This window comes from Capra hircus, chromosome 1 (assembly GCF_001704415.2).
Source record: "Capra hircus breed San Clemente chromosome 1, ASM170441v1, whole genome shotgun sequence".
In the NCBI taxonomy this organism is placed as follows: domain Eukaryota; kingdom Metazoa; phylum Chordata; class Mammalia; order Artiodactyla; family Bovidae; genus Capra; species Capra hircus.
Window position 1 is genome coordinate 44353517 of NC_030808.1, and position 26793 is coordinate 44380309.

The 26793-nt window shown below is 39.1% G+C and overlaps 1 protein-coding gene across 2 annotated transcripts in view; it reads left to right on the forward strand.

The window, feature by feature from the left end:
- The window catches only part of TBC1D23 (TBC1 domain family member 23), a 56001-nt gene continuing 31156 nt past the window's right edge, over positions 1949-26793 (forward strand). Inside the window, exons 1-4 of one of the 2 annotated variants that reach the window (XM_005674837.3) lie at positions 1949-2250; positions 20043-20154; positions 21997-22102; positions 23350-23554. In XM_005674837.3, the coding sequence (XP_005674894.2) occupies positions 2198-2250; positions 20043-20154; positions 21997-22102; positions 23350-23554 (476 nt within the window). In that variant the 5' untranslated portion in view covers positions 1949-2197. The remainder of the gene's footprint in view (positions 2251-20042; positions 20155-21996; positions 22103-23349; positions 23555-26793) is intronic. The other variant, XM_018058802.1, reaches the window with a different exon arrangement.

Here is a 26793-nt window from a genome sequence, read left to right on the forward strand (position 1 = left end):
TTCCCCATAGGACTGATCATCATGCAGACATCCTGGACTTAGAAGTGGATGCAATAATGTGGCTCTTTGTTATCTTTCCTTAGGGGAAGAGAATGAACATGTTTTTGCTTAGAAATGAAAGAGCTTATTTAATCAAATAGTTTTAAAAATTATGAAACATTTTAGATACCAAGTATAGACTCTATAAAGAATACAGAACACCTACATAGCCTCTTCCCAGCTCTTTAGAAACAAAATATTAAAAATATAATTGAAGCCATTTTCTCTCCTCCCACAAATGTAACTGTGAGAACCACAGAACTTAACAGCTCTGTCCAAACCCTTGCACTAGAGACCTGATTAAACACTAGCATCATTTTTTAGCAACTTAAGGCTGTGTCCCTAGGATGACCTGGGCTCCCACTAAACCCCATTAAAATGCCTGACTGAGGAAGTGCAATGGCTGCCAGGAGAATTTACTGTTTGATCAAGCCAAGACCTGATGTTAGGCTGCTGATCTCTCTTGGAGAGAGAAAAGACTCACAGTTGTGAATCTGTATCTCTACAACTTAGAAGTGTCCTTCTCAAGGCCTGAGAGCCATTCCTTTGAAATGTAATCATCAAGAAGAACAGGGTCTCTGCCTCCCAATCTCTGTGGGAGGGAAGAATTCTAACCTTGAAAATTGCCAGCTAGCAGACACTGCTGGTCTAATCACAATGACATTGACCGATGCTTTGTGATTTTTCACTTGTCTGACTCTAATGAGTCCAGCTCTCCCTGCTCTCTCATTCTCCCTTTAAAACCCCTAATCACTTCTGCAAAAATCAGAATGGAGCTCAGCCCTTTCCCCTACTGCCAGTGGTTTCTGAATAACATCTGTTTTCACTGCTTTAACTAAAGGCTGTCTGTGTTTATCTTTGAGAACTGCCTTTCCAATTTTTCTGTGTATCATTCTGCTATATTTTTTTAAAAAGCAGACATGTATCTATTAAGAAAAAATATATTGTGCTGCCTATTTTTAAAATCAAATATAAATGACACCATTCTTTACCTACCCTTGTTCATTTAACATCACATTTTCCAGATTTATCCGTATTGTTAGATGTGGTCCTACTACATCAGCACTGTGTCCAGGTTGGCAAAAGCATCTCCCTAGGACCATTCTCCGGAGCCTCTGCCCACCCCTAGGCCCATGGATGGTCAAAGTGGAACAAAAAGCCCCTGCTTTGGTGGTGATGGTGGGAACCGAGCTTGGATGTGCAGGCAGAGATAGCCACCAATGTGGAGTGAAGGGGAAGTAGGGTGGGAAGAGATAAAACGTGGCAGCTCTCTCTGCTTGGAACTCCAGAGTTCTAGATTCTAAATTTGGACTTGACTTTCTGTGTTTACATATGAAATATGTTTATAAACATGCAATATCAAGTCCAAATTTATAATTCTAGCCTTGGTGGCTCAGGCGGTAAAGAATCCGCCTGCAATGCAGGAGACCAGGGTTCGATCCCCGTGTAGAGAAGATCCCCTGGAGAAGGGAATGGCAACCGACTCTAGTATTCTTGCCTGGAGTATTCTATGGACAGAGGATCCTGGTGGGCTACAGTCCATGGGGTCGCAAAGAGTCGAATAGGACTGAGCCACTTTTCACTTTCACTTCCATGTTTATATATGAAATATGTTTATAAAGGTGGGAGCCTAGAACATATCTCCTTTACTGTTTAGCTTAAAAAAACACAACTTTTAAAGCAATCAGACATAAAGTATGTGGCCTCCACTTGTACTTTTGACCGCTCCACCTTCCCTGTGGCATTTCCCCTCCACTCCTCCCTCCACTACTTAAAACTGTCAAATACGATTTTAAGCAGGACGCTAAGACGCAAAGAAGACGCTAACTGGACGCCAAAAAGGGACGCTCATAAGGGCCTCTTACTAGGATCCGCGCTCTCGCCAAACCCCGCCCAGTGCGTCCGGCCAAGGGCCCGCGGCATCCTGGGAAGTGTAGTCTTTGGAAGGGCAGCGGCTCTCCAAGTCTCCTCCTCCAAGCTGCCTTTCGCCCTCGGGACGTCGTGACGTCGCCTTCTTCCCATCCCTCGCCTCCTCCCTCTTCCTTTCCCTCTCCAGAAGCTTGGTCCCAGACTTCCGAAGACCTTTTACGACGTTGGGTATGAGTCGGTCTCGGCGCCGGGTCCACTTTTCGGCAAAGTGACGTGGACGTCAACAGCAATGGCGGAAGGAGAAGAGGTCCTGCCACTGCCGACGTCGGGCGACGAAGGCTGGTGAGTAGAAGCCCCAGGCTGCTTCGCACTGCCCTTCTTTTCTGCGTTGTCACCATCCTGCCCGCCCCCGCGGGCCCGGTAGGCGCCGGCATGGAACGGGAAGACCCGTGCTCGAAGCCCGGAGCCCTGCCCCGCCCCCTCTGCCTGCCGGGTTCCCCTCTGCCAGCACGGTCCTGCCCTAGGGGCTAAAGCCAGACTCCGAGAGAGAGGGGTCTCGTCCAGGTGCTGGGCCTCCCTTCGGCTTTCCAGCTTCATCCGCCGGCTTCCAAAACATGCTGGAGAAGGGTGGCTTCGGGGTTGGGTTTGCCCGGAGTCCCTGGCCCAGGGAGTCAGAGTAGGCTGCTGGTTAGGAAGGAAGTTTCGCGGATTGCAGATCTCAGGCACTGGAATAATATTTAAAGAAAAGACCGCTTGAAATGACTGCCATAGCCTTTGCCTGAGGGTTCAGAGGTTGAGCGATACACCTAGGGATGACTCCCTCCCACGTAACAGACATTTTTAGTCCTAGTTTCCATTTCTCATTTCGCGTTCCAACAGTTTCCACCTTTCGTCTCCTTCACACATCTTTTTCCTTCCTGCTGTTTTGCTCACAACTCGATTTCAGAGCTTTGGATGCGACGTAGGACACCGCTGTTGCTGTCCTTAAGCCTTTGAGCGCTTACCTGATTTACAGTCAGGGTTGTGGGGAGGACTTCTGACAATTTTTGGTAGGCTTTAGTCACCTAGTTGTTAATCTCTGGGAAAATCTCCTATTTTTGAAATAATTGGTCTTCACAGTACACGTTTAGGAATAACATCATTTAAAAAATGGAACCTTTAGAGGCTTGTCGAATTTTTACAATTGATCTAAATGCATTGACCACAGGTATTAGATAGTTTTGAATTTGCCTGTTCATCATATATGTACAGCTCACTAGCACTCTATTTGTCTAATAATAATAATCCAGGACATTTGTAGACATGGAGTTTAATCCCTCTGAAAGAAATGGAAATCGTTGAAAGGGATAGATAATATAGTAACAGTAATTGAGAAATTCAGCTCTCACTTAGCAGACATCAGGCATCACCTTATCATCAATATATGTACAGTTGATGTGCAAGGTGTAAGATAAAAACTTACCTAGATGTACTTTTTTTCCTCAATTGACTTACCTTGGAGTTGGGGACCTGTAATGGGTACACTTGGTAAGAAGATAAAATTGCCCTAGTTTTTTGGACGTATTAATAAAAGTGTTGTGAAAGTTCTGGGAGACAGAAACCACGTCCACTTGGAGTCATTGGGGAAAGCTGTGTGGGGGTGGGGTTGTCTGAATTAGGCCTTGAAAAATAAGGATTTAGACCAGTGCTGTCCAATAGAAATGCAATGTGAACCACATAGTAATTTAAAACTTTCTAGTAGCCATGTTAAAAACTAAAAAGAAACAGATGAAAATAATTTTAATTATGTATCTTCTTTAGTTAAATATATCCAAAACCTTTCAACATGTAATCATTGTTAAAAGACAAACAAGCAATACTTTCACATCTTTTTTGTACCAGGTCTTCAAAATTCGATGTGTATTTTACACTTACTGTTCATCTCAGTCCAGTCTAGCCATGTTTCAAATGTTAAATAGCCACTGTGGCTGGCAGCTAAGGTGCAGGGTCAGATTAAACAGAGCAGAAAGGTCTCTGAATGAAGTAATAGCATGAGCAAGGACATAGACAAGAAAATTGATGATTTGGTTGGAGAGTAATGACTAGAATGTCATAAAGTTTGCCGTTTTGGAAGGGTGAATTTGTTGTAGTGTAAACTGGCTGTCAGCAACGGCTTGAAGGCCAGGAGGGAAAGTATTTCTAGAGAAAAGGTGTCTTTGAGGAGCTCTTGGGTTGGGCGGACTGGGAGCTTGTGCCTGGTTCAGAGGGGCAAGAACGGAGGAGTGAATGGTTGCCGGTGGTGGCATTTGTTCTCTCCTAGCGTTGCTGTTTCTTTGGTGAGGCTTCCTGTTTTTGCTGTTTGTATTTTCATGAGTGGCAGAGCCCTGAGTGTTCTCTTGATTTTTATTCTCCCTCCATTCTCTTCTAATCTTTATCCTTTTTCTCTACTCACTCCAGTCACTGGTCCCCTAGAAGTGAATTTAAATAGAGTCAGAAAAGACATTCGCATTTGGAGCCACAAGTTCAGTAAAGCCTCTGTCCTTATGGTGCTTTTTGTATACACTGGAGCAGCTTTATTCTTTTTTAAAAAAATGCTGTGACATATTTATTGTAATCTTTTGAGATAGAAAATTTTCTGAAATGTGTTAAACATCTCGTTGTGTAACCGAACTCATCTTAATGATTTAGGGTCATTCAGTTTACAAATGTGAGTGTATAAAAATAAAACTAGGTCCCTGTCCTTAAGGAATTTGTGGTCTAGTTAGAGGAGGCAGGTTTAAGAACATCATTTACTGTTATACTTCTGTACTGCATTGAGACCTTTAAGGCCTATCTAGGCAGAAAGGGTAGACTATTGCTGTTTAAATGCCCCCGTATAGCCATCCCTTTTTTAGTTTGCTTTTCATTAGTTTTTCCTGTTTGCTTTCTTTGTTGTCAGTGGTATCTCACTCTTTGATCCTGACCTGTGAAACTCGGTAGCTGAACTTGTTAAATTATATGTTCATTTGTAAAGAGGCTCAGGATGGGGCCTGAAGAACTTGAAAGTACAAGATGTCACTTTTACTTACTGTTTTTTAGTTATGTTCTGGATCAGTGCTTTTCAGAATTTAAATGTGCATTGGGGTTACCTGGAGAGCTTGTTAAAATTCAGATTCTGATTCAGTAAATTTGCTTGGGACCTAGAATTCCTTATTTTTGACTGACCAGCTCCTGGGTGATGGCATTTCTGGTTCATAGTTTTAGGTGATACATATCTCCAATGAGTTGGTCAGGGGAATTTTTCTCTTTACTATGTTATATTGTATCATCTAACACATTATACTGTCTATATTACATAATTATACTTTAGTGTTAATCTGGTGACATGTTTTATCACTGTTCTGTATCTTCTTTCTTCCTTTATCGTTGCTTTGGGAGGACTTTCTCTAGTTGTGGCAGGCGGGCACTACTCTTTGTTGTGGTGCTTGGCCTTCTCATCGCGGTGACTTCTTGTGTTGCAGAGCACCGGCTCTAGGTGCTCGGGGTTCTTGGGCTTAGTTGCTCTGTGTCATGTGAAATCTTCTTGGACCAGGGACCGAACCCACGTCCCCTGCACTGGCAGATGGATTCTTATCCACGACAAAACCAGGGAAGTCCTGTTACTGTTCTTTAGATTATGAACTTCTCAAGGGCAGTGCTGATGGCAGGTGGCTCAAATGTTTATTGTCTGAATGAAGATACAGATTTTTGTAAAATCATATGCAGTAATATACCAAGATGTCATTTCATATCAATTTTCTGACTCCAGTGTTTTTGTAAGCTGCATAATTGTGTGCTGGTGGAGTACTCATTTTTTTGTTTGGGAATCTAGGGTTATCAGAGTGAGAAGGCAGTGGCACCCCACTCCAGTACTCTTGCCTGGCAAATCCCAGGGACGGAGGAGCCTGGTGGGCTGCAGTCCATGGGGGCGCTAAGAGTTGGATACGACTGAGCGACTTCACTTTCACTTTTCAGTTTCATGCATTGGAGAAGGAAATGGCAACCCACTCCAGTGTTTTTGCCTGGAGAATCCCAGGGACAGGGGAGCCTGGTGGGCTGCCGTCTCTGGGGTCGCACAGAGTCCCACACAACTGAAGCGACTTAGCAGCAGCAGCAGCAGGGTTATCAGAAACTGCCTCAGCTCTCTGAAACTTTCTGAAATTGCAACCATATAAACTCAGAGAGCATGGAGAAGTCCTTGTAAAATTGTTTACAGTTTGAAATGACTTAAATTTAATTAATATAAGCTACAGATTTGAAAATAAAAGAAGTATTAAATTATTGTAGTTCAATAATTGGTCATTCTTCTTCTGGGTATTGAAGAAACCAGGTTTGCGATTGTGGCTTTCATTTTCTGATGCTTTTTTCCTGAAATAACTCCTTAAAATCTAAAGTCTTGATTAAAAATTTTTGTTTTGGTAAACACATCGTGCAACAACTGTTGGTATTTTGAGTTTGTTAAGTTAAATTTTTTTGTACAGCTTTTCTTAAATTGTTGCTAAACTTTTGTTAAAATTTTAGAAATATCAGTTTCATTAAGAGGCTTCTATTGTCAATTTGAGATGTGAATAGGAATTGTTTTGAGAATAATGAGGTCTTTTTCAAAGTTTTGTGTGCTTTGTAAATAGTATTCTGTGCTTTTCATTTCATGAGCATGGAAATAGAGATTTAAATTATCACTCAGGGATTAGGTGGTAGCAGTTGCAGAATGATATAATCAATAAAGAAACACATTTAATATGAAAGAGAATGAAACCTGTTGCTTAGAATATTGATAGCTTGTAGTTCTGGGAAGACTAGATATTATCTTACATAAAATGAAGAGAAAGTTAACCATATTGGTTTGAATTAGGAGTTTTTAAGTTGACAACTGTTTCGTTTTGTGAGGGAAGACAGAAATTATGAAGACTTATTTTGTTTATGCTATTTATATGAATGTTATTATAATCCGGGTTTTACTGGTTTTGGAGGTAATTCCTAAATAAGAGATCCACAGGTAAGAGTTAGTAATTGGTTTTTGCATGCTAAAGAAATGTATTCAGTTAATTTATTTCCATGTATTTGTACTCACCTCTAGGAGTACAAGTGCATCCCTATCTAAGTACAGTGAGGCAATTCAGGTAATTCTGTACTAATGAATTGTACTCTGATACACAGCCAACTCATGAGTAGGTGTCTTCTGAGCAGAATTGATAAAGTATGCCTGACAAGTCATTTCTGCTGCTTATGGTGAAATGTGGATTCTACTTGGTATAAATCAAAGGCAGTCCAGTCCTCCCACACCATGCATTAAAAAGCAAAATAGAGGTTAGCAAAGCTTTCTTAATTCATTCAGCTAACATTAACTAAATACTGGTTATATTCAAGCTGCTATGTAGTGTTTAAAAAAAAATTGAAACATTTAAAACCAGAACTGTGCATTGTTTTGATTTGCTTTGGCATTTCAATTTTTTCATCATTTAAAGAGGCAGTGCTTGAAGTGACTTATTTAGATATTGAGAATTACATACAAAAGCAAATCAGCCCCATATATTAAGTTCATAAGGGCAAATTATTGTTTGTTGGGAATGCAAGAGCAGTAAGAACCAGTTAAAAGAAAACCTATTTCCTGAAATTTAATGTACATGTATTTTTAAGGGTCTGTCTCACCTTTTTCACCTGAGTTGAGAAAAGGATGACTAATTAAATAATTTGTTTCACATCTTCCTTCTTCTTGAAGATTAAAGGAGTTTTTTCTTGTCTTTAAGCTGACATAGCATTTTGTTGGTTTTTTCATTCCAAACCGAATGCTATAATGTGTGCTTTCCTTACTTTAAAGCAGTTGTTAGCATAAAACTGGTTGCTGTGGTGGTATTTAATGATTTTAGTAAGAAGAAAACATATAAGAAAATACTATAAGTTTGCATAGAACTTTATCCTTTGTATAATGCTTATATTTACTATCTCATTTTGGCTCTTAGAATGAGAAAGGGAAATTATGAGTTATTGTCCTTTCCTTGTTAGGGCTGAGAAGATGGGCATAGGGAGTTTAGACAGTAGACCCAGTTAGTGGAAAATCTGGGACTTAAACTCATGGCTGTCTAAGCCTTTCTTTCTAAAGTTGATTGCATACACCGTGTATAGTTCGCAGATACTTTGACAGATAGAGAGAACCCAGTTAAAAATATGCTAGATGGCAATGACGACCCTGTATGAAAGACAGGAAAAAAGACACAGCTGTGTATAACGGACTTTTGGACTCAGAGGGAGAGGGAGAGGGTGGGATGATTTGGGAGAATGGCGTTCTAACATGTATACTATCATGTAAGAATTGAATCGCCAGTCTATGTCTGACGCAGGATACAGCATGCTTGGGGCTGGTGCATGGGGATGACCCAGAGAGATGTTATGGGGAGGAAGGTGGGAGGGGGGTTCATGTTTGGGAACGCATGTAAGAATTAAAGATTTTAAAATTAAAAAAAAAAACTAAAAAAAAAAAATAATAAAAATAAATAAATAAATAAATAAAAATATGCTAGTCTTACAATCACCCATGTGTTCTGAACCTACGGTATTTAAAGATGTGCTTTGTTGACCACATGTGTGCATTATCCGTGGAATCTATAAGGCTCTAAAGATATGCACAGGCTGTGTGCCACATTGCCTTTCCTGTATCCATAAGGAAGGGTAATTCATGACTGTTGTGGTGGGATGGGATACAGAGCGTTATATACTATTAACTTCATGTCTCTTTGGTTTTCATAATCTGTTCTTATTCCTCTTGCCAAAAATCACTTAAATAGGTTAGTTTTTTTATGCGGAGATACTGTGGTTACAAATATCTAGATTATATATCTAATATTTTATATATTTAACTAAATGTATTTATGTAATTATATATTAAGTATATGTGAATATATAAGTAATATATATGTATCTATATCATTTGGAAATAAAATTATAATTTGTTTTGATTTACTTATTTAGTCTGTGAGAATGCAATAGTGATATTTAATTAGAACATATAAATAATACAGTTTTAATTACTATCACCTCAGTAATTTTTTCATTGTTTATATTTAGTGATGTTAGGAAAATAAGAAACTTCCTTTTAAAATAGCCTCCTTATGAAAGCTGTCACTTCCTTGTGGAAGGGTCACTGTCCCCTTTAAATAGTTTCTAGTCTCTGTTTTGAGGTATAAAAGTGACGCATGGAAGGATGTATTCATCTTATGAGCAGCTGAATACCAAACATTCTTGAACTTATCTTGTAGATGCCATTTAGATCTAACCACTGACATGAAAATAAATTGAGTTCCTTTGTTGTTGAATAAGTTACCACTGATAGATGGAATTCAGGTTAAAAAATAAATCCATTATGTGTTTCTTTGCCCATCTCTGATCTCCATTGGTAAAATATCTTTGGGAAGAACTGCCTGAATGTTGCAAAATATTGTCATCTCATTTGCAATAACTGTTCCTTTATCTTCCAAAATAGTGGTTTCATGAAAAGGAATATTGGTAGTCTGTCTTTTCTTATTCCAGTTTTTTTTTCTTTTTATTTATTTTTTAATTGAAGGAGAATTGCTTTACAGAATTTTATTGTTTTCTGTCAGACCTCAGCATGAATCATCCGTTGGTATCATATATCGCCTCCCTTTTGAACTGCCTCCCATCTCCCTCCCCATCCTACCTGTCTAGGTTGATGTGGAACGCCTGTTTGGGTTTCCTGAGACATATAGCAAATTCCCATTGGCTCTCTGTTTTACATATGGTAATGTAAGTTTCCATGTTACTCTCTCCATACATCTCACCCTCTCCTCCCGTCTCCCCATGTCCATAAGTCTATTCTCTATGTCTGTTTGTCCATTGCTGCCCTGTGAATAAATTCTTCAGTACCATTTTTCTAGGTTCTGTATATATGCATTAGTATACGATATTTATCTTTCTCTTTCTGACTGACTTCACTCTGTACAATAGGCTTTAGGTTCATCCACCTCATTAGAACTGACCCAAATGTGTTCCTTTTTATGGCTGAGTAATATTGCATTGTGTATATGTACCACAGCTTCTTTATTCATCTGTTGATGGACATCTAGGTTGCTTCCATGTTCTAATTATTGTAAATAGTGCTGCAGTGAGCAATGGGATACTTGTGTCTTTCTCTCATTCCAGTTAGAGTAAAGTGGAAATTTGTACTAGAAACAGGTGAGGTGCTATTTTGTGTTGACTTGTGCTGTTTTCATCCCCTTTTCTCTGAGGCAAAAGAGGTACACTATTTTCAGTTTCCAGATGAACTAGTGTTTTGGTTGTTGGGTTGGGGAAAGACTGTGATGCATTTCTTTGTGCACTAAATGTGCTGGAAAATCGCCTTATGTGTATAGAAAACAACAGAGTGTTGGGGACTTTTTGCTTTGAGGAGGCATTGAAGAGGAAAAGGATTTAGAGCACTCTCTAAAGTTAACTTCTCATTAGTGGAGAGAGAGTTCTCCCTTTTGTGAGCCAAGTCTTAAATAGTAAATGCATTGCAACGTTACACATACGGTAAAGTTGTAAGCACTTTTTTCTTTTAATGCTTGCACAAAAATTCCTGAGTTTATTCTTAGCAGAGGAAGGGGCACCATTGGTATACCATTGGTGCAATTTGATCTACATGGGTTATGGGTCAAAAATAAGTGTATGAAAATTTAAAGCATCTGGTCCATTGGTACTGTAGTTAATTTTAGTAGTTTACAGAGCAACACAGTGCTGAAATATTGCAGCTATCGTGTATGGTTGTCCCCTCAAACAAGGAGGACTAGATTTAGCACTTTCTCTACTTGGCAAAGCTCCTCGTTAAATTCTGCAGATGATTACAATATTTGATAGGGGAATCTCCCAAAACTGCTTTGGTAGATCTGATCCTGATAATAGTTTCACTGTTTCTTCTTTCAAGCTGGTGGAGTGTTGTTTTTCCCATATGTATATTTTAACAAATATACATTTTGTTAAAATACTGTAACAAGTGTGGCTGACTGACAGGAATCCAGATAAATTCAAGATTTCACAATTGACAAACTTTGCTGTCATGGACTGTAAGCTGTCATGGTCATTTCCAAATGTGTCATCATGCTATTTGTTCTTGGAATGCTTTGGTAGTTGGAGATTGATGTTTAAAAACATGTTGCATGTTACATATTATGGTCAATTCCATCCATATCTAGTGTACAATTGAATCTGTAACAAAGTTCTCTTATTTTTACTTCTAACAAATGTCATGCAAAATAAGTTCCGGCAGATCTTTGGTGCTAGTGTCTCATGAGCTGGGCGTTAGGAAACAACCGGAAGTATGATGGCACAAGTGAAGTCTTGCAGCCGCAACTCAGCATGTGCAGCTTGCCACTGTTACACAACTTGCTGGTGCGCACAAGTAGTTAGCTGGCTGTTTTTTTAGTTTTAAATAACTGATCAGAAGCTTGTGCTATGTATGCATGGAGACGCTGGCCGCACATTGCTTAACCTGTGCTCATAGTGGCTTACATTCTAAGCATACCGAGGGACAACTGTAGTACTGCTAGCAGTGAGAGGTTTGAATGATATCCGATGCAGTAGAAATAACATACTTAAGATGTTTACACAGCAAGTGTTGGCTTTTATTGATTTCCCCAGTAATGCAGTTTTTGTCTGTTTTAATCAAATAATAATGTATCTTAGATCTTGACCACTTTGGACACAAAACTAATTTTTTTTTTTTTTAGTTTGTCTTTTGGGTTTTCACTAGTTTCTCTGTACTCTGCATTTAAGCTTAGGTGACTATATACGTTCTAGGTCCTAAGTGGTTTTTTTGAACTACTCTACTCTTTGATTTTTAAAATAATAATAGAAAAGGGTTCAATTTTAAAGAATTTTGAAAGCTAGTAAAGTTGACTTTATTTACTTGATAGACTGAGAATTAAGACAACTGGTTTCCAAACTAGAAAATATTCTACTTTTAAGTGTTTTAGCAACTTATCTCAGTATGCTCGGGTGACAGAGTCTATTCTGAGGTTGAATAGGCCATAGGAAATCACACAGGCCGTCTGATAAGTTGCTGGGAATGATTGCTTAATTCTAGAGCTACTTCACATGTATGCTTTCTATATATTAAAAAAAAAACAAAACCATGCTTCTTGAATGCTTATTTTGTCTTTGAAGATTTAATCTTGACTAAATGAAGAGTGACTTAGTATTCCTACACTCATGTTTGCTCTTGTTCTCTAATTTTAGTTTTTTCCACATTTTACTACTGTTTCATTTGTGCCTCATGAGTTGTGACACGTGTACCCAGCAGTGGTTCATGTGAGCAGCAACTCACTGTTGACACTCTTCTTTTTGGGGAAACAGTGAATCTTCACTGCCTTTGGAGTCTTGTACAAGACTGAGCAAGAAAGTTGGAAAAGACAAAGTCAGGTAAGGTGTAGTTATTAAGAAGAAATAGAAAGCAGAGAGTGGGAGTGATACTCTAGCAGAAAAGAAGATAGCTCATGTGCTGTATAAATACTCTCCACCTCTTTGACTAGATGGTATCTGATTCTACGCTGTTTTATAGGTGAAGAAACTGAGTTTGTATCTTAGGTCACACAGCTGTTAAAGGTGTGTGGAATCTGATGTCACATTTTCTGACTTTAAATTTTATACAATTTTCTCTGTAAGACACTGTCTCTAAGCCATTATATTCATGATTCTTGATGCTTTTGCTATTGAGCTGCCATGGCAACTGTTTTGGAGTCTGTTTCTTTCTGCTAGTTATTTAACAAGTAGTATCAATTTGAGAAGTTAAAGAGGCAAGGCAAACTCTTTCCCTCAGCAACCCTAAGGTATATGGTTTGGACCCTTCATAATGATGTGCTCACATCACTGAAATGGTCAATGAAGGTTGACACACAAGCTGCCTCTTAAAGCCCTAAATTAAAGAGTCTCTAAACTTTTTCTGTTACTCTTTTATTACATTTTTATTGAGACAGAGGAACCAGAGATCAAATTGCCAACATCTGCTGGATCATGGAAAAAGCAAGAGGGTTCCAGAGAAACATCTGTTTCTGCTTTATTGACTATGTGAAAACCTTTGACTGTGGATCACAATAAACTGGAAAATTCTGAAAGAGATGGGAATCCCAGACCACCTGACCTGTCTCTTGAGAAATGTGTATGCAGGTCAGGAAGCAACATTTAGAACTGGACATGGAACAACAGACTGGTTCCAAATAGGAAAAGGAGTATGTCAAGACTGTATATTGTCTCCCTGCTTATTTAACTTCTATGCAGAGTACATCATGAGAAACACTGGGCTGGAGGAAGCACAAGCTGGAATCAAGATTGCCAGGAGAAATATCAATAACCTCAGATATGCAGATGACACCACCCTTAAAAGTGAAGAGGAACTAAAAAGCCTCTTGATGAAAGTGAAAGAGGAGAGTGAAAAAGTTGGCTTAAAGCTCAACATTGAGAAAACAAAGATCATGGCATCTGGTTCCATCACGTCATGGGAAATAGATGGGGAAACAGTGGAAACAGTGTCAGACTTTAGTTTTTGGGGCTCCCAAATCACTGCAGATGGTGATTGCAGCCATGAAATTAAAAGACAGTTACGCTTTGGAAGGAAAGTTATGACCAACCTAGATAGCATATTGAAAAGCAGAGATATTACTTTGCCAACAAAGGTCCGTCTAGTCAAGGCTATGGTTTTTCCTGTGATCATGTATGGATGTGAGAGTTAGACTGTGAAGAAAGCTGAGCACCGAAGAATTGATGCTTTTGAACTGTGGTGTTGGAGAAGACTCTTGAGAGTCCCTTGGACTGCAAGGAGATTTAACCAGTCCATCTAAAGGAGATCAGTCCTGGGTGTTCTTTGGAAGGACTGATGCTGAAGCTGAAACTCCAGTACTTTGGCCACCTGATGTGAAGAGCTGACTCACTGGAAAAGACCCTGATGCTGGGAGGGGTTGGGAGCAGGAGGAGAAGGGGATGACAGAGGATGAGATGGCTGGATGGCCTCACTGACTCGATGGACGTGAGTCTGAGTGAACTCCGGGAGTTGGTGAAGGACAGGGAGGCCTGGCCTGCTGCGATTCATGGGGTCGCAGAGTCGGACACGACTGAGCGACTGAACTGAACTGAAACTTTTTCTGTTACTCTTTTATTACATTTTTATTGAGATATAATTTATGAATCATAAAATACATATTTCAAGTGTACAGTTCAATGGTTTTAGTATATTTCCAGAGTTAAGCAATCATCATCCATGATCTTAAGTTTAGAGAATTTTCATTACCCCCAAAGAAACCCCATACCCATTAGTATCCCTCTTATTCCCCTGTCACTTCAGGTCCTAATGATCAACCTTCTGTATGTATACATTTGCTAGTTTAGATATTTCATGTAAATGAAATCCTATATATGTGGCCTTTGTGTCTGTTTTCTTTCACTGAGCATAATTCTCAAGGTTCAGGCATGCGTTACATGTTGTCAGCACTTCATTCCTTTTCATTGCTTAGTATTCCAGGGTATGAAAACACATCTATTCATAAGATGATGATGTTTCTACTTTTCGGCTTTTATGAATAATACATACATTTAAGTACTACTTTTTGGCTATTATGAACAATACATAGAACTAATGTTACAGATATTTTGTAAAAGTTTTTTGTTGTTGCCTTTTTTAATGTGATAAAACATACATAACATAAAACTCACCATTTTAACAGGTACAATCAAGTGACATTAAGTACATCTACAGTGTTGTGCAGCCATCATCATCCCAAACAAGAACTCTCTACCCAGTAAGCAATAGTTCCCCGTTGCCCCCTACCTCCGGCCTCTGGCCACCTCTGTTTTACTTCCTGTCTCTTTGAATTTCCCTATTTTAGGTACCTTATGTGATTGGAGTCATACACTGTTTGCCCTTTTGTGACTTCTTCCCCCTCACCCCCTTAGCATTTGTCTTCAGAGTTTGTTCATCTTGTAGCATGTGTCAGAATTTCCTTCCTTTTTAAGACTGATTAACATTTCGTTGTCTATATATACCACATTTTGCTCATCCACTCATACATTGATGATGATTTGGGTTGTTTCCACTTTTGGGTGTTGTGAATAATATTTCTGTGAATATGGATGTACAAATTCCTGTTTGAGTTCTTTCAGTTCTTTTGGGTATATCCCTCTGAAGTGGAATTGCTAGGTTATATGGTGATTCTCTTTAGCTTTTTAAAGAACCGCCAAACTTTCCCACAGTTGACTGCACCATTTTGCATCATTTCCACTAGCAATGCACAGGAATTCTAATTTCTCCGTATTCTTGCCCTCCTCCCCTTTTTTGGATATTAGCTATTCTAACAGATGTGTTATACAGTATCTTGTTGTGATTTATGTACGAGTTTCTGGTGTATGTGTTGTGTTCTCTTTGGCATACTGCAAACCTAGGAGTAGAACTGCTGGGTCGTATTTCTAATTATGAGGGGGTTATACTTTTAACCATTCAGTTTGTGAGAAGTGCCTCTGACTACCTGCAGCGGAGCATTTTCTGGTTTCTTGCTGACGGTGTGCCCCTGGAAGCACACTTTGGCTGTGCTGGGTCTTCATTGCTGCGCTCGGGCTTTTCTGCAGCTGTGATGCGTGGCCTTCTCCTTGTGGCAGCTTCTCTTGCTGCAGACCCCGGCGCTAGCGTGCACAGGCTCAGGAGCTGTGACTTCTGGGTTCTGGAGCCCCGGGCTGGCTGCCCCAGGGCCTGTGGGATCTTGCCAGACCAGGGGCTGACCTGTGTCTCCTGCATTGGCAGATGAGCTCTTAACCACTGGACCACCGAGGAAGCCCCTCATTGTGGTTTGAGTTTCCCTAATGGCTAATGATGACGTGTGCCTGTCGGGCGCTTATTGGCTCATTGTGTATTGGTTGTTTTGTTTTTGGAGAAAAAAAAGTAGTCAGATATGTTGGGAACCTCAAATCAAGGTAAAGATTTGATCATTCGAAGTGACATAGGGAGAGTGGTCCCCTGGAGTTGTGGGCATTAGAGAAGGAAGAGGGATAATTGGGTGTGTAAGAGGAGGAGGTGAGTGCGAGATGAGGGAGACGTGGTCACATGTGTTGTCAAGAATACTTTCAGAAAGCTTTGCTGGGACAGGAACAACCAGGAGTGTGAAAGGACAGGAAAGTTTGGAGGAGTTTTTGTGCTTGTTATTGATGTTATTGTTTCTAATAGCAATCCTTGAGCATGTTGGCTCAGAGGAAAGAGCAATAGCAAAAGAGTGGTGGAAGAGAGGGGGTAACTGGTGGCACAAGGCTCCAGAGGAGTCAGCGTAGGGCGGGGGGTGGGGGTGGGGTCAGGGAGATAAGACTCACTGAAGTTATCAGTGTTAGACTAGAGAAAGAATCCCTAGACATCTGTGCCTGTAGGAAAGAAGGAAATGATGTCTGGGATAAAGATCAGTTACTTACTTTCATTTTGGAGAGTGGCTGAGATCAAAGGGAAGAGAAGCCTGCTGGCCTGTATTTTCTCCTTGGAATCAGAAATAACGTCACCTGAAGCAGAGTGACTGGGTAGGGGAGTCTGAAGAAAATGGTGGGTAGGAGGAGATTTTCAGGTAGATTGATGCCTAAAAGAAATAAATGGTGGTGAATCTAGGATAGCATCGTGATTGTCTCTGTTTGGGAAAAAAAACAGTTGTCTCTGTTTCCCGATGAAGTCCTCCTAGAGCAAAGTATGGGAACAGAGAAGGCAGAACTGGTTAGAATAACCCAGTGTTAGCAGTTTGCAGCTTTCTGAATGTGTTGGGAAGGCGAAGGAGTGAACCTCAGGGCGTTAAGAATGTGCTTGAAGTCTTAGGCCATGGAATTAATACTGACGAAGCCACTTGAGAATTCTTCTAACAAATCTGTGCCACCTTTCACCCTCTACTTTTAACTCCTTACACAGGAAGGAGGACTTGGGGCGGACACCCCTTCACCAAAATTAATTTTCTTCCATGCTATAAAAATAGAACCAAATATTTTTACATCTTTTAACTTCCTTCAAAGTTTATCATATACTGTTTGCCTTGCTGTAATTCTAAAGCAGCTTGGGTTACAGTGCTTATTATTGCATGATTTTGCTATAGAACATCAACTCTGGAGGAATTTTGTTAGACTTTATTTAAGTTTCAAAAATATATCATTGATAGATCATCGACAGTATACTGGAGTGGGTTGCCATACCCTCCTCCAAGGGACCTTCCCGACCCAGGGATTGAACCCATGTCTCCTGTGTCTCCTGCATTGGCAGCTGGGTTCTTTACCACAAGCACCATCTGGGAAGCCCTAAACTGTTATGCAAACAAATATTATAGTTTCAAGGTCACAGAGGCAGGAAGACATGCATTCCTGCTGCTTTGCAACCCCAAATGTTTGGATTTGTTTTGTTTTAGACCTTCTGAGCAGAGAAGACAGTTACTTATTTTTTATATTTACTGAGATAATTTAACATGGCCTGTTCTTGTCCATCTTTAAGGTCTGTCAGACTGTCTAGTACATTTCGGTCAACTTTTAGCTTATAGAGATAGTGGGGAGCCACCATAATCAAAGACGACTTTAAAAAGCACAACCCACTCAGGCATACTCCACCAAACATGCGTTTTTTATTTGAATGTTAGGTGGTGTTTGTTGGAAAACGAAAAGAAACTTGCTCTGGGGGAAGGAAAATTCTGAGAGCTAAATACTGTCTCTTGATAGGAAATTGACTCTTACATGAATTATTTAGCTTCACTGTTTTCAGCTTTTTTACTACATTTATAAGCACATTTGTAATGTTGAAATTCTGATAACTGAGCCTTTGAACTCCTTGTTCAGAAGATAACATTACTTTTAATTATTTAGTTTGTGAGAAGTGCCTTTGACTACTTTAGTGGAGCATTTTCTGGTTTCTTGCTTATGGTGGTGCTCCAGGAAACCACATTTGTGGTCCCCTGGGGACAGCATCAGAGAATCCAATAGTGGCTGTATCATCAGAGAGGTGCTTGTACGTTATCATCATCATCAAGTATATTGAGGGTTGGACATTTTGCTCCAAAGTACTGACTTTGTTGTCTGTAGTAATAAGGAATTTGGCAAAGTTTAAAAAGAAAGCAAAGATTTTGCATTGAAAAATGAAAAAAATTTTAGTTCTTCATTAATTTGATAAAAATAATTTCATCTCATTAAATGGTATTTTCAGTTCACTTACACATTTAATCATTTAAAATTAATTGTATTTGTTCATCAAAGATCCCACTAAATTTTCTCTGTTTAATGATTACAAACAGTCCTTCAGATTCTGACAGGCTGTCTTGTACACTTTGGTCAAACAGAATAGATGAAGCCCGGTCTTTATCACTTGTAGACCTTAACTATTTCTCAACTATGGACTGAAGCCTCTTTCTTTCATTTTCTGGTCCAGCACTTTGGTGACCAAATAGCAAAAGAATGAAATGTTTCTTGTGTGGTTACTAGTTACATTCTCAAACATACGAATTTGTAGTAGCTTTGTTAAGAAAATCTTTCAGATTTGATCCCAGCTTTTCTGTCAGATATGATCCCAAGTGATTACATTTTTCATTTAATTCTTTTCCATTAATGGGATAGCACTTTAGGAAAGTTATATATTTAAACTAATATTCTTGGAATCCTATGAGTAGAGGCGATTTACGTTATCTTACTGAGAGAATATGTAATGGATGTAATTTATTTTCTTCAAGAACCAGAAACATGTGACAAAATCCTGGTTTCCTGATCCTAGTGGAATGCTCTGCCTTTTAGCCTGCTCCACAGAATTTTAGAAATTGCCTGGCTCAGGGATTTTTATTTCTATACATTTCTTATGCATTGTATACTAAAATTATAGATAATGACTGGAACCTTAGCTTTTGAGAATTCTGAGGGAATTAGAATTTTAAGTAGTTATTTCCCAGCTAAAAAATAATCGATACCCTTGTGAAGGTTTTTAAATTATTATTTCAACTTACAAATAATTTTACAAATTTTGACCATATATAAATGAAAATAAAATTTATTTTGTGCTTTTCTCCTTAAACATAGTAGACGAAATGTAACTGCTGGATGATTTGCTTGATAATGTACTTGATGTGGTAGTGGTTTGCTTTGATATATAATAAATATAGGGATGCCATTAGGTTATTTTTTTGTTCCTCTAACATTTATTGACTATTCACTATAAGGCATGCACTGTTCTGGGCATGATATCTGTATAGTTTTGTACTAAATGGCAACCTACTCCACTGTTCTTGCCTGGAGAATCCCAGGGATGGGGGAGCCTGGTGGGCTGCCGTCTCTGGGGTCGCACAGAGTCGGATACGACCGAAGTGACTTAACAGTAACAGTATTCCCATACCTTGAGTTCTTGGCCCAATTTTATGGCTTCTCTTTCCTGCCTCTATCTGAGCATAATGTTAAGAGCATAAATTCTAAAAGTAGGCTGTTAAAATTTGTATCCTGGCTCTGCTATTACTAGATGTTTGAATATAAGCTATACAACCTCCCTTTACCTCAGTTTTTGCATCTGTAAACGGGGACCAGTAATATAACCTACTTCATAGGGTTATTGCAAGAATTAAAACACACACACACACACACACATGTGAAATGTTTGGAACAGTGCCTGGCACAAGGGTAGTCCTACAGAAAGTATTAGTCATTATCACTACTATGAATATTAATATTACTGTGAATTCTTAATAACTGTTTGTCCTGTTTACTCTTTTTAAATTAATCTTAGAAAACAGATAACTAAGCTTGCTAGAACTAAGTGTAAAATAAGAGTAGATTGACTATTTGAAACCTGAGATTTCCTTTCAAGAAAACAAAATGCAGTGTGTGCTTTGATACTGCATTTTGGCTGCTGAACCTTTTTTTCTTAGTATGTACTGTCTCTCAGTTGTGTCCAGCTCTTTGCGACACTATGGAAGGTAGCCCCCAGGCTCCTCTGTCCATGGGATTCTCCAGGCAAAAATCCTGGAGTGGGATGCCGTTTCCTTCTCCAGGGGATCTTCCCAACCCAGGGATCGAACCTGCATCTCCTGCGTGACAGGCTAACCTTTAATAGGCCATATTTCTTGAGGAAATACTGAGGAAGGAAAAAAAACAAAAATTTATCTTAATAAAGAGGACTTGTTTTTCAGGGAAAAAGATCTTGAAGAAGCTCTGGAAGCAGGAGGTTGTGATCTTGAAACTTTGAGAAATATAATTCAAGGGAGGCCACTGCCTGCTGATCTGAGGGCTAAAGTTTGGAAGGTAACTGGAAACTAAGACAAGTAAAATGTAATCAGTTAAGAACAATATTTTAAAATTTTGATTTTCAGCTTTTTTAATTGCAGAGGACTTTATGTTATGTGCATTCCCCATTAGAAAATTTATCAAATAGAGCAGCTTGCTAAAGTGTGTTTCTGTGCAAATGGAAAGTTTTAGTGTCTGACATTTTGAGACCCCGTGGACTGTAGCCTGCCAGGCTCCTCTGTCCATGGGATTTTCCAGGCAAGAATACTGGAGTGGGTTGCCGTTTCCTTCTCCAGGGGATCTTCCTGACCCAGGGATCGAACCTGGGTCTCCTTCATTGTGGGCAGATTCTTTACCGTCTGAACCACCAGGGAAGTCTGTGATTCTATTGTGTTTGGTATATTTAATAATTTAGGTTTTGAAAGGCAGTTCTTTCTTTTGTAACCATTAGAATTTATGTTTATGAAGATTATTTAGTGAAATGGGAAAGTGCAACCAATGAGTAAAATAGGATATATAATTGCAGGTACGGAATTATCTCAGCTATATATATATATAAAGATGGGAGAGGAAATAGGTTTCTGGGTGTTAGAATTACAGGAGATTTTCCTTTGCTTTATTTTCTGCTTCAGCTGTTCTCTAGTACATGTGTATTATCATTTTTTAATTTTAAATTAAGATTTTGTTACTATTAAAATAGTTCCCATTGTTAAAATGTGTAAGCAAAGGATAACAAAAAAAAACTATCTACCACTTACAGGTAAAAGGCATAATAATATTTCAGTGTTACATCTTATTTTTTCCCCTCTGCACATGTATATATGTACCAGAAATAGAATTATACCTGTGCTTAGTATTCTAAATGTTACCGAAATTTAAAACTCATGTAAAAACATAGAGACTTGTTTAGTGAACCCCCATGTACCCGTCACTGAGTTGTAACTGATGTCAACATTTGGCCATGTTGCTGAACCTCTGATACTTTGGCCACCTGATGCAAATAGTTGACTCCTTAGAAAAGACCCTGATGCTGGGAAAGATTGAAGGCAGGAAGAGAAGGGGACGACAGAGGATGAGATGGTTGAATAGTATCACCAGCTTGATGGACATGAGTTTGAGCAAGCTCTGGGAGTTGGTGATGGATATGGAAGGCTGGCATGCTGCAGTTCATGGGGTTACAAAGTTGGACACAACTGAGTGAACTGAACATTTGGCTGATCTTACTTGATTAGTATTCTATCCTTTTCTTCCCACCCCACCCACTGTATTATTTTAAAGCAAATTCTTGGCAGGGCACTAAAATATTTAGTATGGAAGTCTAAAGACTTTAAAAACAATAATGCTATTAAATTGAAAAGAATTGTAATTCTTTAATGTGTTCTCACATGATTGAGGGGACACGGGAGCTAGGTAGGGTCTTCTGTATAAGGAGGCCAGTCCCATTCATGTAGTGCTCTTCCCTCAAGACTTGATCACCTCTCACAGGCCCCTCCTTCAAAATACCAAAACATCGGGAAATTTGTTCAACATAAATGAATTTGGGAGAGGGGACACAAAGGTTCGCTAATTCTGTAGCATTAATGATGTTTGCTTGAAATAAGCTTACATGTGTAAAATATTATGTAAATACTTTGTGTAATTCATTTTATTCACTGGTTTAACATAAAATAGTAAAATAGTAAATAGTAAAATAGTAAATTAGTAAATCAAATAGTAAAATTTGATATAGACATTTTACTTGTAATTTTTGAAGTATACATTATTATCCCTAAATCCAGACCTCTAATATTATTATAACATATTTTTCAAGAGTGAGAAATAACATAAGGAGCCAGTTGCTTTTTTTTCTTTTTCTTCCAGATTGCTCTAAATGTTGCAGGAAAAGGTGATAGTTTGGCATCATGGGATGGTATTTTAGACCTGCCAGAACAGAACACTATTCACAAAGATTGTCTGGAGTTCATTGGTAAGTTTAATAATTGTTTTCAAGCAGTGATAAATTCTGCAAGTAATTTTTGGATGGAGGAGTCACTGTTTAGTAGAATGAACTTGTTATAATTGGGGATTTGTTGAATTTGGAATATATTGAAAGGGCATAGTTTTAGAATATCTCTTTGGAAATTCTTATGAAATAATGTCAATGTTTAAGAGAGTCTGATTTTTAGTATTTTTAAATTGTTTTTTGTATTACTGACCATCTGTATGATTGTATACAGCCCTCAGATTAAAAGGAGCTATTCCAAAAGTTTCTCTGTAAGTCATAAGTCAAGATCTGCTATAGAAAAGGTGTTATAGATCATGGGTGAATAGGTTTCAAATCCCCCACACTGTCTTTTGAAGATTAAATTATTTTGGTTTATATTTCTCTTTTTTAATTCATCTATAGTCCATTGGTGTCTTTTTGTTTCTCTGTCATTTTTTAGTTAGATTATTGGCTAAATAGACTTTTTTATGGGCTGACCTCAAGAGAAACATTATTGCTAGGCGAAGGATAGGGAATTTGGTGGTGGAGAATAAATCACTTTCCCTCGCCTCAACAAAGTCATAGTGGCCGCTGCCTGTCCTGGGGTAGAGGATAATCCTTATAATCTGTTACTTGGAAAACGCTTTTTTGCTTTCCAGGAATGTGAGTGATGCCTACTTTCCTGCTTCACATTGTGCATTCTTTTACACACACACACACAGACACACACACACACCCACACCCCCACCCACCCACCCACACACACACACCCACACCCACCCCCTCACCCCCCCTTCCCTGGTGGTTCAGATGGTAGAGAGTCTGCCCGCAATGCGGAGACCCAGGTTCTATCCCTGGGTTGGGAAGATCCCCTGAGGAAGGTAATGGCAACCCATCCCAGTATTCTTGCCTGGAGAATCCCATAGACATAGAAACCTGGTGGGCTACAGTCCATAGGTCACGTACAGTTGGACACGACTGAGTGACTAACACTTTCACTTTTCACTACTTTCATGTATACACACATGTGATATGTATATATATGAAACATATATGTAGGTCCAATATTAAGCTAATAAATCCTGAATAGCTAGTGAATATGAATAGGTATAAGGAAAAATGCACTTTTATGTAGTTTTATTTTGTCCTTGACATGCTCTAAATGCAGTAAGATAGTATTATATGTTAGTATTTCGTCCAATAACTGAGCATCTAGCAGCACCTTGGTAATTTTGACTCTTGTTTTTTAGATCAGCTTTCAGTGCCAGAAGAGAAGGCAGCACAATTACTTTTGGATATTGAATCTGTAATTACCTTTTATTGTAAATCCCGTAACATTAAGTATAGCTCAACCCTTAGCTGGATACATCTCCTCAAACCGTTGGTGCATCTTCAGCTGCCACGCAGTGATTTATACAACTGCTTTTATGCGATCATGAATAAGTACATTCCCAGGTAAGACACGATTTTTTATTATAGCTGTAAAACGAAGGGAGTTCTAGTTTGTTTTGAAGTGAAGTTGTTAGATTTATTTTGATGGTAAAGTAAAAGGTTCAAGTAATTTTTAAGGTTGTTTGAATCATGATTGTTATTTGACTTTATTTTTGTGGTTATAAATATTTTTAAAGGATTCTTTAGTTAAGAATTTGTGCTTGTAGAGTTTGTGTATGCAGTATAACTTTTCATACTTTTTGGATGCTATCTCTTTACTTATAAAAATAACATTATAGTGTCTAAGTAGAAGTTTTGGAGTGCTGCTGTCTTCAGTGAGTTGCTGGGCTTACAGCCTGGAATATAGTCCTAGAAATACAGATGTTGAAGAAGTAATTGGAGGTGCACTGGGTGTTAGGAAGGTGAAATGCAGAGTGGTGTGGGAATGTACAGTGGGGGTGACCTGACTTACCCTGGAGGTCAGGAAGGTCTTCCCTGGGAAAGTGACACTTAAATTGAGTCTAGACAGATGTGTGGGTTGTTTTGGGGGGATGGAACAGGTACCGGGAAGAAGGGAGATGGGTAGGAATTCAGAAAGAATTCTTGTAGTTCTCAGGTATGGATCAGGTAGGCAGAATTTTAGTGCCAAAAGGAACTTTTGACATAATCTAGAGCAGTGGTTGGGCTGCGCAGTGAACCTTGGATACACACTGGAATCATTGGAAGTGAAGTGAAGTCTCTCAGTCCGACTTTTAGCGACCCCATGGACTGCAGCCTCCCAGGCTCCTCCATCCATGGGATTCTCCAGGCAAGAGTACTAGAGAGTCATTGGGGGTGGGGTTAAATCCTGATGCCCTTTTACATACCTGACTAATTAAATCAGATCTCTGAGGAGGCCAGCCATGCACTGATGTTTGTTTAGATTTAGAGCTTCTTGGTTGATTGCAGTATGCACCTAAGGTAAGAGAAGAGAGAAGAGAAGTCACCCAGTCGTGTCCGACTCTTTGTGACCCCATGGACTGTAGCCCACCAGGCCCCTTGGTCCATGGGATCTTCCAGGCATGAACACTGGAGTGGGTTGCCATTTCCAGAGGACTGCTATTCTAGAGCTTGATAGTTAAATGACTACCATTTCCCCCCCTGCTTTTCGTGTGAAAAGCACTGTGTTAGCTGTGGGTGCTTTTTGTATTTTCTCACTTAAACAGTGACCACTATAAGGCAGATATCTCTGATTTACAGAAACTGAAGCAAAGGCAGAGATTAAATGACTTATTCAGCGTTATACTTCTGGTGTATGACTGAGTCAGGATTTAAACCTGTTTGATTGGACACTTGTGCTTTAAGTTTCTCCACCCTGGTTGCTTATTAGAATCAACTAAACAACCTTTTGTTTTGTTTTTGTTTTCTTTTTCTTTTACAGCTTTAGATATCATTCACATAATATAAAATTCATCCTTTTAATATGTATAATTCCATGGCTTTTAGTATAGTCACAGAATTGTGCAGCCATAGCTGCAGTCCTTTTTAGAATATTTCTGTCACCCCCAAAAGAAACCCTGAACTCAGTAGCAGTCAACTCCATTTTCCCCCAGCACTCAGCCCTAGGCAACCACTCATCTTTCTCTGTGGATTTGCCTATTCTGGGTATTTCATGTAAAAAGAACCTTATAATATATGGTCTTTTGTGACTACCTTTGTTCACTTAGCATTGTCTTTTAGAGATTCATCTGTATTTATTTATAGCGTATATTAATGCCATTACTTTATTTCTTTTTATTGCTGAGTAACATTTCATTGTATGTACAATGAAATAAAATAGCACATTTTATTTACTCATGTAATAGTTGCTGGACATTTGGATTGTTTTCACTTTTTGACTGTTATGAGTAATGCAACTATGAACATTTGTGTACAAATATTTGTGTGGACATTGCTTTGGGATATGTACCTAGGAGTGGGATTGTTGGATCATATGGTAAATCTATGTTTAACCTTTTGAGGAATTGCCAGACTTTTCCACAATAATTGCAGCATTTTACAATCCCATCAGCAGTAAATAAAGATCCCAGTTTCTATAGATTCTTGCCAACTGTTTTTTTTTTTTTAAATTATGGCCAGACTGAGTGTGAAGTGGTATCTCATTATGGTTTTTGTTTGCATTTCCCTGACAGCTAATGACTGAACATTTTTTTCATGTGCCTAGAGGCAGTTTGTATGTCCTCTTTGGAGAAATGTCTCCTCAGCCAAAGAACTTTTAAACATACTGACCCTTGATGTTTCAAATATAAGTAGACTGTGTAGAGCCATGTCGATTTTTAAATTCCCAGGCAATTCTAATACATCCCAGAGTGGAGAACCTGGGTGCGACCTTAAAGCGATAGGGCTTCATGTAAGGAAAGCAGGCCTAGAGGTGCCAGAATACAGGGCTATCTATGCTCATGGTAAAGCAGAGGCTAGAATTCACATTTGGGACTCATTCTGTTATACTAATGGAGGAGGAAATGGCAACCCACTCCAGTATTCCTGTCGGGAAAATCCCATGGACAGAAGAGCCTGGCGGGCTGCAGTACATAGGGCTGCAAAGAGTCGGACACAACTGAGCGACTGTGTTACACTAAATCTCTCAACTGCTAATATTTTTACCACCTCTCAGTGTAACAAAACTAGTAATAGCAAGGGACATGATGTTCCAGCTTTGTCTCTACAGGATGTTGGTGGTGGTAGATACTAGTAAAGGCTACGTTGTAGAGGTTTACTCCTAGAGGTTCGCATTGAACGTGTAACATACTTTGTCAGGTGACTCCAGTTGCTATTTCCATGAACTCCGCGTGTAACACAGTACTCCAGCCAGAGTCAGTGTTAATACCCCTGCATAGGGCCCAGCCCCACAAAACGTTGCTCAAACAACTCCACTATAATATGTCTTATTAGAGAGTCAGATGTAACATGAGTAGAATTCTATCAAGCACACTGCTTTGCAGTGAAGAGTAACTTTCAGTACACAGCTATTAAATGAATAGATGCTGTTGCAGTGGGTGATTCCGTGAGATGTCCCACTTTTTCCAAGGATGAGACCCACAAACTAGGCAATTGTCCTTACAATGTATGTTCCTAGTCTTAGCACTGTGTGTCTGTTTTGTTTTAGTGATCTACTGCCTTGCCTTTATAGAGTGGGGAAAGTGTTCAGACAAAGGAGGAGGTAGTCTTGTCAGTATGAATCCAGTTCTATTTTTGGGCATCTGAATTAGCAAATTAGGGCCTTT